The sequence below is a fragment of the Melospiza melodia genome, chromosome 4 (genome assembly GCF_035770615.1).
Source record: "Melospiza melodia melodia isolate bMelMel2 chromosome 4, bMelMel2.pri, whole genome shotgun sequence".
Classification (NCBI taxonomy): Eukaryota; Metazoa; Chordata; class Aves; order Passeriformes; family Passerellidae; genus Melospiza; species Melospiza melodia.
Genome location: NC_086197.1, coordinates 62,932,903 through 62,949,627, shown reverse-complemented (window position 1 = coordinate 62,949,627; position 16,725 = coordinate 62,932,903). Strand labels below are relative to the sequence as shown.

Below are 16,725 nucleotides of genomic sequence, written 5' to 3'. Positions count from 1 at the left end.
GGAGCGAGGGAGGGAGCTTCGTCAGGAGGCGATGGCGGTACCGCCGTGACATCACCCCGCGGCTTATATAGTTGGGGAAGGGTCTGGGTCCCCCGTCTGGTGCCTGCAGCCGCCCGTCAGCACGCGTGCGGAGGGCGAGGAGCGGCGGGGCTCTGTCTGTCTGTCTCTCTGTCTCTGTCTCTGTCTCTCTCTCCGTCTCTCCCTAGGATTTATGGACTTTACTTTCTAGAGGGCGGCGCGGCAAGGATGAGAGTGCAGCTGGTGTGCGTGGTGCTGCTGGCCCTGGCCTCCTGCAGCCTCTGCTCGGGTAAGTGCCCGCTCCGCCCGCCCCGCGCCCCTCGGAGCCGCGGCCGTGAGCGGGACCGGCAGCCGCGAGGGGAAGGAAGGCGCTCCTGTCCGCCCGCCGCCCCCGGAGCCGCCCCTGATAACGGGCTCTGGCCAGCATCACCGCTCTTTTACACCGCTCCTCCAACTTTCTCCATTCCTCCTCGCAGCATCCATAGCACGGCAATTAGTGTAGACTAGTCATTGGAAGTACAAATCAGTGCAGACCATCTGCTTGGCTGTGCTGTGTTTCATTGAATGTCATGTATTTCCAAATTAAGATACAAATTGTTATTTCTGCAGCTCGTGAATAGCTGCTGTGATCCAAATCAACATGAATATGTATGCCCTTCAGTTGCTTTTTAGAAAGAGAAATACAATTTTATTATCTGGAGAAAAAGTTGCTAACAACAAATCTGAAATTATTACCAAAAAAAACCCCGCTGAAGTACAGGCAGATCACACAGTAAGAAGGTTGATGTAAATGCATCTCTTCTCCAAGAGCAACTGCTTTAAAAAGATCAAAAGGAGGACAATATATTAAAATGCATTTCTTGCTTCTTTGAAAAATGACACATCTTAAGCATCTGCCATTTATGTCTAAAGTTTATGACCAAATAGCTATGGTGATAAACAGGTGTATGCACGCATATATACAGCAGAATAGCCTGCAAAATCCAATCTGAACTAACTTGAAAATTGATTTTTAACTCCACTAAATTACAAGGTAAATTTACAGGTAACTTTATTTTTCAACTTTAGTGTTCAGAGGGACTCAGAATTCCTAATTCTCACTCTAGATGGAAGTTTACAGTTTGTATTCCCTTGCAGAAGAAAAATGTAAACCATATGATACCTGTTACAGTTTAAATATAATTGTTCTGTATATTATAGAGAATGCATGATCTCAGTGACAAAGCTTAACTTTTTTTTCTCCCCATATATTTCTAAGGTTTTTAGACAAGTTCTTCACTAGTATTTTCAGTGAAGCAGTTTCAAATTCAACTCGTTAAAGAGCCTTAATGAAAGACTACTAAAGTAAAAATAAATTAAGTGGGAACTAAAATGGGTTCATAAAAAATGCCCCAGAAGCCAAACTGTGTGGGGAACTGACACAATGGTTTATTTGCTTGAAAATTTGAAATTATTTGTAAATGAGAAACGACACAGAGAAGCTTGTGTGATGGGGCTCAAATAATCTGTAACTAATATGGACAGTTATACTATTTAAAAAAAATAATTTTTTTGAAAGTGTTTGCCCTCAGATGTTAGTATGTACCTGTAGAATGTAATTATTCCTTTAAAATGTGAATATATGAGTAGAAACTATTTTTCTCGTCAGTGGAGTTAAGAATACATCAAACTGTGTGAATTTCTCTCTGTTTTTAACAATAATGTGTAACCAGGCTTTTTATACATTGCTCTCTGAGAGTCTGTTCTTTTTATGCTTTTGCTCCTCATCCATCTCTTTTTTTTAACTCTGGAATTACATGAACATTCATCCTTCTCTCCCTCCAAGCCTTGCTCTATTTTTCACTCAAGGAATCTTGACTCCTAAATAATGTCCTCTAGATTTCTTTTTTTCCAATCCAAATGCTTCTTAATACCTTCCTTCCCATCTTTTATGCCTTCAGCTATCTTCCAGATGATGTGTGGAAGCAACCTTCCATCCTTTAGAGAAACAAAGGTGCTAACCAGGCACAAGTCCTTTTATTGTTCTCAGCTGGTGTGATCCAGGACCCCACGAATTATGATGCTGTCATTGTGTGTGCTCACCTGCTCACAGGAGACGCTATCATTGATAGAAATTCAGCTGAGATGATTGTGTGCTGCTAGCAGAACTTTGGCTTATGGTAAAGCTGGCAAAACTGGCTGCTATTCCTGCTGCAGGGGCTGAAAGGCATTAGGTTGGAGATCAGTGGCTAGAGACTTGCTGACTGGTGTACAACTAGTCCTATTTAATATGAAAATTTTAAACATTGAATAAGACTAGTTGTAGATCAGTATTACAGCAAGCCACTTAAATGCAATTGCTTTGATGCTAAAAATAATGAATGAATCTATTGTGTTGGTAATGCAAAGGTGAGCAGGAGCATCCCTACAGAGGAAGGGGATATGTGGGACACGTGGAAGTTTTTGATGACCTAAATAATAGGAATAAGAAGCAGTGCAACAATACAAAGTGCAGTGGCTTAGGAAGTAATAGAAATTCCTGTTAGAAGATCCTTTTTAAGAAAAACACAACTGTTGGAAATCTGAGGAATAAAATATTATCTTGTTATCTAACCGGGTTTTTGGGGTTTTTCAGCCACAAAAGACAAGCAAAACCAAAAGACTTGTAAGACAGCTGCCCTCTGTAGCTAATGGTAAGCATTAAGGTGATTAAGTATTGAAGCTGAACCAAACTGTGCTATCCTGTTCTCTCTTGAGAACACAGGGACAGAAGAGGGCTGCTCTGGTGAGTTTGGGAATACAAGGCTTTTGCAAGGAAGCAGAATAGGTGAGAGTCCAATAAATCTGGGAATAACCTTTCAATGAAGCATTTATGGGATTTCCAGAGTGATGGTTTTTGACCAAAAGGACACAGTGATCTTGCACTTGTTTGCTAATCTTGTAAGGACACACAAAAACACTAAGATTGGAAGGGCAACGATTCCTCTCAATAAATACATGATGGGTAAATACTGCAAATAGAAGGGTATTATTTATAGTGTAGGAATTTATTTGCAAACCATGGATACATTTCTAATTAGAAATAAATTAGACTTGAAATCAGAAGCAACTGAGTAAGCACTGATATTTAGGAGAGCTTCCTAAAGAAGAAACAAAGTGATAGTAAATGTGATATTTATTGAGATTAAATATGACTGATTCTTAAGAACATTGTAACGAGTGCCTTCTGTGCTGATAGAAACCTGTGGCACATTAGCACATTCTTGTGGTCCCTTACAGTCTCATGTTCTGTGAAAGGCAGTGACACGGCATGGTGATGACCCCTGAAATGAAGGCATGGGCAGAATCTATCCCCATATTCAGTGGTAGGGCCTTACATGCCAACAGCATTGATTATTTAAAGTGAGATATTACCTATAGGAATATGGTATATATTTTGGTTGAGTATGGTTTGAAATATTAGTGCATTGTTTGGTTTTGGACTGTTGGTATTCCAGGAAAGGTAAAAGCTATGTGGAACTGTATTTCACCTAAAGGCTTAACTGATTCCTTACATTTTTTCTCTCTGAGCTGTGATTGCTGCAACCAAGGCACCAGAACTTCATTGTGATTGTCATCTTCATCTTGTGATGATGTGTATAGAAATGTGTCTGTTTTTTGTGTCTGTGAAAGTTTTTTCTCTTTCCACAGCAATTTTTACCCTATTAACTCATAAGTCTTGCAAGTCTGCTGAGCTATCAAAGGTTGATTAAATCAGTAAAGAAAATCCATAGACTTCCAGTCAGAATACTTTCTTTTTGTGTATACATTATCAAGAGCTTCTATCATAAACTGGTCAAGCTCAGTTCCCTCATATCAGTAAAAATATCATTAATTTAATTAAGTATTCTTAATTAGTAATACAGAATGTTGATTATTGATCAAGTAATCAAACTGCAATTTACATAAATAATTACTGGTTAAATAAATCTTATTTGAAAAAATACTCAATTTTTTTTCGAAGTAAGTAAATGTTACAAATATTTATTATGAAAATAATGAAGAATATTGCAGGTTTTTAATACTGAAGGAATTGCAGTTTAATGAGCCTTTCTGCTATGAAGCTGAGATTAATGAACAGTTCCATTAAGTTCAATAAGCTTGATCATGCTTTAAAAATGTGTTGAGTATTTATTTTTATATAATGCTGCTGTTAACTGAAGACTCGCAACAGTCCCTCTAGGTCACTGGTGTTTGTGTTTGTTGTTTATTTTTAAAAACCATTTAAATATCTAAGTTCTCTATGTTGAATTAAAATGTCCATGATTTATGATCAAATAATAAACATATGTTTCTGGTTTATTCCCAGATTCAGAAGAGGAAATGAAAGCATTAGAAGCAGATTTATTGACCAATATGTACACATCAAAGGTAATTATTTTTCTTCCTTTACCTGACAGGGAGGGAGCAAATGAATTCTCATTACAAACCCAAAAGTCTTTGCACAAAGTAATAACCTATGGTCTAGACATAAAAGTTCAGTGTTAGGTTTTACTTTGGTGCAAGATTTTCTCCAGTTCAAAGGGAATATAAAGGTGTTGATGTGACACACTAAACATGTTCCTCAGCTGTAACACTGGTACTTTCATTAAACTGTCAAAACTGTGTTATGTACAGAGATGTAAATTTATGTGAGGAAATGTGTTTCCAATAAGATTATGCCCGATGAAAGCTAAATTAACCTTGAGTCAAATCTGTAAGTGCTATTTTTATGCAGAACCCTTCCTATATGCATATAAAATTAGGACAATCATAAAGCAAAACCAGTTAATACATATGCCAATTTTGGTTTAGGATTTTGATCATAGTGCCAGTACAGGAACATGGGGGCATGACTGTGAAAATACTAACTTTGTAAATGGCATTTCCTTGGCAGGTTTCCAGACTGTGAATAATGTTTATGTTATTTAATATGAATATATAAAAATTCAGTGAAAACCTCATATTGACAGGGTGAAGCAGATAGTGTTGCATGTATGTATTGGACAGGCTGATAGACACTTTCTCAACACAATTAATTTCCATAAATGATCTAAGAAACATATGTGTCTGATATATCTTCAACAACATATAAAGAACAAACTCTGAAACAAATGCTGTGGGTTTAAGGTGAATATTTTAATTTGTTATTCCAATAAAGTTTAAGTCGTTATTTAAATGTAATGGAAAATAAAATGGGAAATGAAAAATTTCTCCCCCAAAAAAGAAATTTACATAAGCCAATGACTAGTTGAAGGTTAAAGACAAAACCTGCCAGGATGACTTCTGCATATATTGCATTTAGTGGTCTTTTTCACAGGATTATTTGATAGACTAGAAGTATAAAGCCAGAAAATGCATTTTCTTTAACTGGTCTGGCAGTTCTTAGATTTCAGTGTTCTTTACTGGCATGAAAGTTAACCTTAGATTACAAATAAACCTGTTGGCCACTCACTTTTCCAAGGTTCAGAAAGATTTAATAACTTCTCCTTTTCTGAAACGTATTTAAGTGTAAGAGGTCGACAAAAATAGATTTTTTTGCTCTGTGGCAAAGCATATGATGCCCTGGAATAAAACCCTGCAGCTATTGGTATTTCTGCTACTGAGTTTAGTGGATCTGTGAACATGATTTCCATCTTTTCCTCCCTCTCACCACAGAACACAAGCTCAGGTGACTCCAAATGCACAAATATATTGCACCAGTTAATAGTGTCACAATGTTTGCCATAATACTCTTACGTTTTTTGATGTTCTGTAGCTTGCTGTTCATCTCCCTCAGGGTATTTACCACAGTCAACTGACACTTGAAGTTGACAGAAGCAGTAGATTCATGTTGGAGACATTGCTTTCATTGCTTTAATTCTGCATTATACTGCCTTAAATCACCATCTAAAGTTCATTAGTTGAATTTATGTTGTCTCTTGACATCAAAGCAAGACATAGTAGAAACACTAAAAACTGTGTATCAAGTCTTCTACAAGAGTAATATCACAATCCCATTAATTACTGAAATTACTTTTTTTCTGTTGTCCACTGCCAGATTTTAACCCTTGTTACAACAAATTATGGTTCTGGTGTGATAGACAAATTTGAAGACAGTATGTGTTATACCTGTCTTGTGTGGTACCTGAGATCTGGTTCCATTTGAGGGCAATTACTGCTAAATTGCACAGACTGTATTTGACACTTACTTGGTAATCAACAAAGGAAATCCTAACAATTTAAACAGCATTAAGATGGGAAAATAATTACTGTTTATGAAAGCTGAGATCTAAAAGTGAAGCAAAATGGATGATCACTTGAGGGTTTAGTATTTGATAGAACAAAAATCTACCTAAGTAGGCACTTGTGGACTATAGTATCAAGACTACAACCAGGGCTTAAACACACCTTTTGCAATATTCAGTAGTCTATCCAGTACTATGGGAAGAATTGCCTTATGCCTTTAATTTCACAGACTGTTGTCCAGTGCCTGCTGCCCCTTTTCAAGCTGCTCTTAAAGTCACCTATATGCTGAATCACTCTCCATCCTTAAAGAATTAGTTCGTGCTTATTGCAATCTGTCTTCAACACTTAATACAGTTTGTCACCCTTCCCTGCTGTTACATCTGAACCAAGATACAAGGATCAAACAAATGCTTATAATGCTCTGTCTTTTTCCTAAGGTAAAATCCATAAAGCCATTGGGAAGGTCAGGTAAAAGAACAAAACCCGACTTGTCAAAATATGTGGACAGTTATATCCTGTCTCTCTTTTTGTTTTAAATAAAAAAGCTCTATTCATACCAAAGAGATAACTGTTTCTAGCTTCCTAAATGCTTGCTGGAAACCACCAGTTGCACGAAGAATCTTTTTTGAACTCAAAAAGATTGACACTATGTTATTTAGAGGGGAAGGAAAAAAGTGAAATGAAAGTATTCCTTGGAGAATATATCTGAATTAATGGACCCACTGAGTTCTCCTTGTTGTAGGATGCCTATTTATGAGCTCATTTTCCCAGAGAGTTTAGCCTCCTTGTCTGAGGAGCTGTCTAGAAGTAGGAGGAACCTACAGCTATCTAGGAGTTAGTGACTTCCTGACTCAGTCATTGCATAAAAATTAATTAGCTTTACAGGCATTAATATGCACCATGGAAGAACTTCTTCTTTAATAGAATTCATATGTATCTGATTAAGTATATTATTTCTATGGTGACAATCTGAACAAAATTCAACTGCTATCATGAAAAAGAACCATAGAGATCCTACACTAACTAGGGATTTTTACTTTGTAATGAATTTGCTTTTTATCTGCTTTTACTAGATAAAGACAAGAATGTAAAAAGCAGGTATAATTTTCCCTAATGAAAAATAGCATTTGGGATGTATGGATGGATTGTAACAAAAGAAGTATCTTAGGGAAACTATCAGGGGTATCATTCAACCAGATATGGAAATAAAATACCATATAAATTGTAACTTGGAAATCTCTTTTGTCTTGCATAGGACAAACCTCTTGTCAAAGAAGGAAATACACTTATTTCAATTTCTTAGATGATCGTAAATTCTCTTTCAAGATCCATGAAGTGGGAGAAATTATATATCTGATTCTTATTTACAAGCATGTTCAACAGCGGAAATACATACGTCATATTCACTTCAGTATTCATATACTTTTTAAATTCTAGTTCATACTTCAATTTCCTTTCTTTCTTCAGATTATTCCCAGATATTTTTCAAGTTACTCTTAAAAAAATTTGTTCTACCTTGGCAGATAAGAGTTCCTTGTTTTATTGTGTGGGTGTTTTCCAAACCATTTGTTGAGCTAGTGTACTTGATATTGCTTAGATCTGTGTGGAAAATACATATAAATATATAATAAATAAAGTTTATCCCATATTATAAATTAATCTGAAAATTCAGATTATCATCATCTTAGACTATTTTTTTACATATACCTTTAGGATAACTGCCTCAGTTATTTTCCATAACCCAGGAAAGCAAAGTGGTCTGATTTTAATGCTTGATGTGATAGTGGAGCAGAAAAATAACATGACTGCCTTGTTTGGTGACTGGACATGGCCTGGAAAACTCCACATTCAATTAAAATAACCCAAAATTCACTCTGACTGAATTGTTAATGGTAGCAGTAGGTCAGAAGCAGTATCTAAGTAAAAATACTTTTATGAGGTGATATATTCATGGCATTAATAGGAATGAGACTCCCTTAACAAATGAAATATTAATTAGAAGCTTGAAGACAGCACTGTAAATTCGCTTTCTCCTCATCTCATAAGTAGGAGCTAAGACAATTTTCACCTAAACAAATCTGCTACATAAGTACTTTACTAATACACAGAGGAAAGTTCCTTTATACATAGATGTGCAGAATGACATCAAGTAGCAACTTTAGATCAAAAAGATTCTATAAATTGTGCAAGAAGGCATGAAAAATTACCCTATCCTTTACTCTTCTGTTTCTATCCACTGGAACATTTTTGGTTCTCAACTCAGAAATCTCACTGGCTCACATAGAACTGCATCTAGATTCTATTGAGATTTAGCTGTTGCAGTGCTGGCTCACATTTCTTTTGCATATCCAGGAGAGAGCAGTGAACTGGAGAAGCCTCCTCATTTTTCATGGAAAGCTCCATATTTTTATATTTCAAAAATATATTAAAGCAGACCAAAGAACATTTTGAAATTGCCTTGGGCATTTGATCTTTTCCCTAGTTTAACTTCTGTTGATAAAATTAGATATTCTGCAAAGAGAATAATTTTATCTTGAAACTGTCACATCTTTTTAAGAAATTTGATAGGCTAACTAGGGTACTTCAATGAGAAAACAAATGAACTCAAAGTAAAGAGTGCAGTACCAATTACAAGCTTCCAAATAAGATTTCAGATTTGGTTTCTTAGCCTCAAAACAAAATAATCTTTTTTTTGTTTAATGTTGTCAGGAATCTGAGAATGCGCAGCAGTTTTATTAAAAGGCTAAATCATTCTTATTTTGATGGGCATGTATTTCTCAGATCTATGTTGGAGTAATGATCATGGACAAAAGAAAACTTTTTGTAACTAATGCTAAAAGTGATGCCCAATTTTCTTGTTTCTTCCTCATTTCTCTGAACTTTCTTTTCCCTCAAAAAATAGTCAAGTGTGATGAATTTACATAAATCTTGCACGCAAGGCCCCTTTGTTAGAAAGGATCCCTAAAGAAACAGGTTCTGTGATTTCCTGATGTTCAGCCAAGTAAGCACTGCATCCACACTCAATCAGTGCTGCGAGTATGTGTGAAAGGCGATGTCTGTGTTAGTGTCATACCTGCTTTTAACTTCATGCTTACAGGAAAAGAAGCAACTACATCTCAGTTCATAGGTAAGGTCTAATCCTAATGTGCATAGCAAGGAAATTCTTGCAAGGAATAACTAGGAGTTTGCTATGTGGCTTTTGGTTGGAGATTGCTGTGTCACCAGGTCTAGTTGAAGGAAACTCAATTCTATACTCAGCACTGAAAGGAGTACAGTGCAGAAGAAATAACTAGTGGTGGGAGAATGAAGAAAATGGCAAAATAATGAAAAGCAGTAAATGAGATAGGAATTAAGTTTTAAACTTACATTTTTGCTATTGATAATCAAAATGGAAGACTGCTGCTGCAACTGCTTGGAAAAAACAATACCAGTAGAAAAGTAAAAATCATGCTTATCAGCATTTCTTTAAAATAGTTTAAGAGCTCATACATAATGAAATGTACTGGAAAAAGCAAAATTTGAGACAAAACATGGTGAAATTTCCTTTTTTCTCTCTTTCTATAACAGGTTCATGTTGGGCCACATAAATACAGTTGGTCTCAGTTTTTCACTCCAGTTACCAAATCAGGAGTACTTTGTTTTCACAGCTATGTTTTGTCTTTGCTCCATCTCCCTAAGCCTACAGATCTTCAATTGCCATCTCCCAGGCTCTTCACTTTCCAGGATCCAAAACTTGTGGGGCTTACAGATTCTGTAACTTCAGACCCAGACTCATCAGACAGCTTGTCCTGAATCAGGGCCTCCATTCCTTTTCTCAGGGAATTTTGGGATGACTGCTATTTGTGCTGAACTAGGGAGGAGTGTCTAGTTAACCACAGGCATCCAGCTTGGATTCCTGAGCTGGGAATTTATCCAGTGGGTTTGATTCATTATCCTTATGTACACCTGTGAATTTATATTATATTAATTTCCATCTGTGTTTTTGTTTGCACCTGTGCAGAATGACTATGAAATGCTGTCATTCTGGTTTGGTAGCAGTTGAGCTTTTTCATCATTTATATCTACCTGGGGGGCAAGGCTGCAAGGAAGCAGACTTGGCGTGTGTAATAAATGAGTTGTCCTAAGTTCTGCGCTCTAATTATTGTCTAAAAGTTGACCAGATGAAAAGCACTTCAGAAACATAAACTTGTTTCTAACAAAACGTTTGAATGTAGCACATGGATAAAAAAAACCCCAAGATATATTAAATGGTGGGTGTTTTTATTTTCAGATTAACAGAGCAAAACTTCCTTACTGGAAAGTGACCCTGCTAAATGTCTGCAATCTTGTCAACAACATAAACAACCAAATGGGGGAAACAGTAGAGGTAGATGAGGAGGATCTGGTTCCAGGAAGACAGTTCCCTGCCGCTCTGGATGGCTTCAGCTTGGAAGCAATGCTGACAGTATATCAACTCCAAAAAGTTTGCCACAGCAGAGCTTTTCAGCACTGGGAGGTAACACAAACCATCACAAATGCATTTTTCTACTGCATTAAATGTTTGTAGTGATGTTGTAAAATCCATATCCATGTGACCTCCATCACATTGTCTGAGCTTTCCTTCCCTTTTTTATATTCTGTAGTACCTATAATATGCCTCTTCCAGTATAAGCAGTGAATTAGTGCAGTTTCTGATGACCTGAGTGTTTGTTTCTTACAAAAACCCATGGATAAATGAGAACTTTTCTTAACTATGTGCTTTCTCCACTCTTTGTAGCCATTTCAGGTAACCAAACAAGCATATGAAAGTCATCACTACGCCAGAAAACATAATTAATATCTGCCTAACAGACATGAGGTTATTATAGATCTATTGCATAAATAAATGTACCCAGTGTTTCTGTTTGAGGACCCTAAGGCAAAATGAATTCAAAATGCAGGGATACATGCCCATGTGTACATACCATTTTACTAGGTATTCTGGTTTTCTTATCATTGCTAGGAAACTGGCAACAAGGTAACTCCTGCTTTTGGTGTCCCTACACCGAAAGAGGGCCCTGGAAGTTGACATTGTGATTGTATGAAGATTGCTGCTCTTAAACAGTGATTGTTTATAGTCCATTTCTGATATTTAGTTTAGTACAGCGATTACAGTGACTACACAGAAGCACACTAGGCACAATCCCCTTGCATTGTTAGATATTACACTAAAAGCTGCTTTGTGTAGTGAAAAAAGATAACTCAGTGTCGCTACCCACTTTCCAGTAAAGCAAATTTCTTCATCTATCTCAGGTTCATGTACAGTCTAGATGAATCCAGATATTTTTGGTTGGTTTTGGTTTTTTTGTTAGTTAGTTTGTTTGGGGTTTTGTTTGTTTTGTTTTGCTTTGCTGTCATAACTCTTTATATTCCCAATCCTCATGTTAGCTGGGGTGGTCCATGCAAAGGACTGCAACCTCTTTGAGAACCAGAGTTTTCTGAAGATGCTCTTCTTCAGCGCATTTATTGCTGGAAAGGAACTACCCTAGAACCAAATATGCAATAACCCATATGTCTTAGTCACAATTCCCTGCTTTGCAGGAAACTGTAGAATAAAATATTTCTCAACAGATGGAACCAGAAAGCAGTGCATGTAGGTGTTTAACCTAAACATGTGATAACAGAGTGATAGTCATTAGAAAACTTTCAGTCTGTTTGAGTTTTGGTCTAAGTAGGATAAACCAGCTTTCCTCTCTAGTCAAAACCAGTTATCTAATCTGTTGAAGTGGAATTTAAAAATCACTTCTGTAGGGCTCCGCTCATCTTTAGCCTGATTTTAGTTTTGTGTCTTGAGTTTTATATATTTTTAAATTAATGCTGCAGCTACAGATTGTATTGGTGGCAATAAAATATGTTAATATTTCATTAAAATTTGGAGGAGATAATAATCTTCATTACAAAAAAAAAAAGTAGATAACAGTGTGTCTCTTCTTGCATCCTACAGTTACTACAGCAAGATGCTTTTGATCTGGAGAACTCAAGCCAAGAAAAAGAAATCATGAAGAGAAAAAATCCCTATATTCTGAAACGGCAGCTACATGTGAACAAAGCTAGAAGACCATACATACTCAAGAGAAGTTCATATTACTGATGCAGCAGAAGAAACAATGTATATTTAGTTCATAGGTAACTGTGCATTATGGTTATCTTATCTAAATCTAAAATCATACTTGTGTGAAAATATACTCTGGAAAATCAAGATGATAACATAGCTGTGTCTTTTTTGCAATTGCTGTTTCTTGATTGTGGATTTTTCCTACTTGAGATAATTGGACTAATACATTTGCGAATAAAACTAGTTTTTAAGCATGATGTATTGTACAAAACTGAGATTTCAACATGCTTTCAAACAATCTTGTAGTCTTTTCCAGTTTTATAAAGTACACCAACATAACACCAAGTAAATTGATATTGTCCATAAATCCTACTGAGAATCTTACAGACTCTTAATGCACCACCTCAAACATGTAAATGTTTCCAAATTTCTTGAATAATATAGTAGTAAGCAGTGCCACAGTATTTTATGTTTTGACTAGTTTAATTTATTAGCAATAGGTCCAAGGAAGAAAAGGATTAACTATTAAATGGCAGTTTCAAAATGAATATTTTAAATAGCTTGCTTGTAATTGAATTTTGAATTTTTTATTTCTAATCTATGAATGCTCAGGAAAAACAAAAAACAAAAAGAAATTTAGTGAAATGTTGGAAAGATTCATTGAAAGTAGAACATCTTAAAATTACTATTGAAAGGCGTTTCCTTTCCCTCCTTCCACAAATTTGTATAAAACAGGAAGTTTCAGAGTTGAAAACAGTCTTGGAAGCTAACAGAGAGGCAGGGTCACAGCATGGGAAAAAATGTTTTCAAGCCATGAGGAATCAACTGTTGCCTGAAAGTTACACATTTTCCAGTTCCATGTTTGTGATGTGTGCATGAGATTTGGGATCTCAATGATTCTGGGTTCCAGTTTGGAGGAAAAGTCTGAATGGGCTGGGGCCCACAACAACCATGAAAAGTGAGGGGTTGTCCAAGACCTGTGAAGCCCGGATGCTCAGACCAGAAGGCAAAAGTGGGACAGACATTGTTTTTGAAAACTTACCTGTTTCCTGTTTGATGTATTTCCTCAAAGCAATTCTCCTCCAACAAATAAACACACCATCACCCCCCCCCCAAAAAAAAATCTAACAAAAAATGCCCTCAAACAACCAAGAACCCAACAGAAACCCAAACACTTGGAGAATTTTCAAATCCTCTCACAAGGTTGTTACACTTTGTTTCATGGGGAGGGATGGAGTTTTTAAAGTAAAATGTATTTTAACAATATTAAAGCTAATTATATTTCCTTTTCTCACTGCAAATATTATTAATCAGTTTATTCATTCAATAACCCTTAAATGCATGCACTGACAAGAAATACCTGAGCATAAACTAATTATTGCAATAATCATTATGACTCAAATACAGCAAAGCAATTAAGTACATTCAGTCCCAATGTTTTAAGTGCTTAATGTGCTTAAGGGCTTTGCTTAAATAAGTAAATTCACACCCCTTGCTTTTTTTACAAAACACATTGAATTAGACTGGAGACCCAGCATGCTCTCAAGTGGTTAAGAAATGCTTTCTTTCCAACAAACTTGTAACATCCCTAGTCCTATTACGGATATTTGCATTCTAAAATGCCTAAATGCCTTTTGCTCTGATATAACAAAGCAGAGCAGTTTGTTCCAAAATTCGCTGCTTGCAGAACCGGAGGACAAAAAAAAAAAAAAAAAAAAAAAGAAAATTCAGATCACTTTTTCATGGGAAAACCAGAAAAATAAGACCAAAAAAACCAGTCATTTTATTTCTCTTATGTTAAGTTTAACAATATTAAAGCTAAATAAAATAGGGTAAGGTAATGTGGTTGTCATCTGATAGAGAATGTAATTTTTTCAGAAACAAACACCCTTCCATGTCTCAATTTTGAGGTAATTTAGTCATGGTAATGGTATATGACCTCAAATGATGATACTCCCTGTTCCATCCCCATCTAGTGTTCCGCACTACCTTGTGACCATGTACTTGCTCTTTGCAGTGCAGAGCTAACAGATTAGTCAGACTGGCTGGAAATGGCATTAAATAACCCATTTCCTTTCAGCAGACTGTGAATCCGCACACAGACAGCTACTTTGTCTCACTGGTGGAGACAGTTTAAAGTATGGCTGGAAAGTACTGCTTGTCAGTTGTCCCTAGCCTCTGATGGAGGTGTCAGAGGAATGTCATCCAGTGTGACAGTCTGAACTAGATAAGGAAACAAAAACTGTAATTGCAATATGGTCAGTTAAGTTAAAAAAGCCGGTGCTGGCTTTTCAATTTATTAGTCATTCATGAAAAGCAAGCATAGCAATATTAAAATAGAAAACACAAACCATAGAATTAAGCCAGGTGTTCAGAGCTGTTAAAGGAAATACTGAAGTCTGGGAGACTTCCTTGCTTGAAATCCCTTCTCTCTTCTCTGCTACCTCCTGATGGCCTCAGGAGGCTGTTGAATGGCAGCCTTTCTTTAGCCTTCATTTTTGGATGACGGCAGAAATATTATAGGCTTAGGTGTATTTGTCTCTATTTTGCACATTCTTTCAGTGAGATCTGCAGGGTACCTGCCTCACCCATAACTGTGCATTGCCTGCAATATCCATGCTGCTATATTTGCAGCAGGAATGAGTCCTGGATGAAGTTCAGGTCAGAGAAAGCTATCACAATATGTGAACTTACTAATTCAGAAACTTAGAGAGTTCCCTTCCCTTCCCTTCCCTTCCCTTCCCTTCCCTTCCCTTCCCTTCCCTTCCCTTCCCTTCCCTTCCCTTCCCTTCCCTTCCCTTCCCTTCCCTTCCCTTCCCTTCCCTTCCCTTCCCTTCCCTTCCCTTCCCTTCCCTTCCCTTCCCTTCCCTTCCCTTCCCTTCCCTTCCCTTCCCTTCCCTTCCCTTCCCTTCCCTTCCCTTCCCTTCCCTTTCCATTTAAAATTACTATTTTGAAGACCACTACCTTTTCTTAAAGAACTCCCTTTGATAAGGGCAATTTTGTTTTATAAAAGCAATTATTGAGAGATGTTCTGTCTCTTTCTATGTCTTCAGAGAACCACTGACTTTTAAATTAAGTTAATAGATGAATAATTATACCAATTATTCAGAAACTTCATACTTAACTATTTCTTAGACTCCTAAAATATTGGATATAGTCATATAGTTATTGCAGAAAGCTGTCAGTACTTTCTAATGAAGAATTAAATGGAACTGAGATTTACTTTGATTTTATATATTTTTAAGTTATCATCCATAATATTTCAAATACCCTATACAGAAAAAGTAAAACACAGATATATTAATAATTTTATCATCTCTGAAGCATATATTTGTTACTTTGTCTTTAAAAGAAACATTATAATATAATAGTTGCTGTTATCAATTAACAGGTTAAAGGCAGTGCTGATAACATAAGTCTTTAGTTCTTAAATCTTGCTTGTGGTATAAGTTTTAATATTTTCTGTATTTTCTATTAGAAGTTAAAATTTTGTTTTGTGTTTTAGGTAAGGGTTTAATGGATGTGCTGCAAACCACAGGATGAAATGTTGACTTTTCAGATTAAGAGAGATTTAATTTTGAAATGTATGATATTGGCTATGCCTCATATCCGACTCTTAGTGAACACAAAATGTAGAAAAAACTGGTCTTGAACTTTATTCTTTTCCCCCAAGATTAGTTATCAATTTGCACTGTAGAGTTTCAAATTGAAGATACAAGCTACCACTACAATAATTTCATGTTGGAGGGCAGAAAGAAGAGCAGTTTTTTCTTAAATTTCCTAAGGTTCCAGATGGATCATTGATGTCCTCCACATCCAAAATCCTGGTCTGACTGCACGCAGTGAGAAAACAAGAGTTTCAGATAATCTGCAAAATAAACTGTGCTGACTTCTGTGGTATAACAAGTCAGCACCTGTATCTCACTCCCCATGAAGCAAAATAAAGTGGAAGAGAGGGGTTGACCTCTGCAAGGAAGCTGGAGAATGAGATTTTAATTGCTGCCAAATGCAAACATTCAGAATTAGCGAGTGAAGCTGCAAAACCCTGAAAATAGATAGATAGATAGATAGATAGATAGATAGATAGATAGATAGATAGATAGATAGATAGATAGATAGAGTAAATAACCCTGAACCTAATGAAGTAATAATACATGTCAAATGATTTTTGTTTCTTTCAATTTACCAGATTTCCAGAGAGCATTAGAAGCATGTATCTAAGCTTTGTAAAAAAGAAGAGCTTAAACATATTTGCTTGTTAATATTAATTTTTACTGAAACTTGACATTCTCATCCAGCCTCTTGAATCCAGTGGGTGTCATGTTACCACACACACAAAAGCACAATATTCATGACCAGATTTCAAAGTCATCCAAATCCAGGATACTCGGATGGGTCTGCCAGACCAG

The 16,725-nt window shown here is 36.3% G+C and overlaps 1 protein-coding gene across 1 annotated transcript; it reads left to right on the top strand.

Moving 5' to 3' along the window:
- The first annotated feature begins 36 nt into the window (after window positions 1-36).
- On the top strand, window positions 37-12,573 carry NTS (neurotensin). Its single transcript, XM_063154938.1, has 4 exons — window positions 37-307; window positions 4,346-4,407; window positions 10,514-10,738; window positions 12,206-12,573. The coding sequence occupies exons 1-4, from the start codon at window positions 247-249 to the stop codon at window positions 12,350-12,352; spliced, it is 495 nt and encodes a 164-aa protein (XP_063011008.1). The 5' UTR covers window positions 37-246; the 3' UTR covers window positions 12,353-12,573.
- Window positions 12,574-16,725: the final 4,152 nt, after the last annotated feature.

Excerpts from the sequence above, each read along its gene's own strand:
- NTS (XM_063154938.1), top strand. The coding sequence starts at position 247 with ATGAGAGTGCAGCTGGTGTGCGTGGTGCTGCTGGCCCTGGCCTCCTGC. Across the intron at positions 308-4,345 it reads CTCCTGCAGCCTCTGCTCGG|ATTCAGAAGAGGAAATGAAA; the intron begins GTAAGTGCCCGC and ends GTTTATTCCCAG. Across the intron at positions 4,408-10,513 it reads CCAATATGTACACATCAAAG|ATTAACAGAGCAAAACTTCC; the intron begins GTAATTATTTTT and ends TTTTATTTTCAG.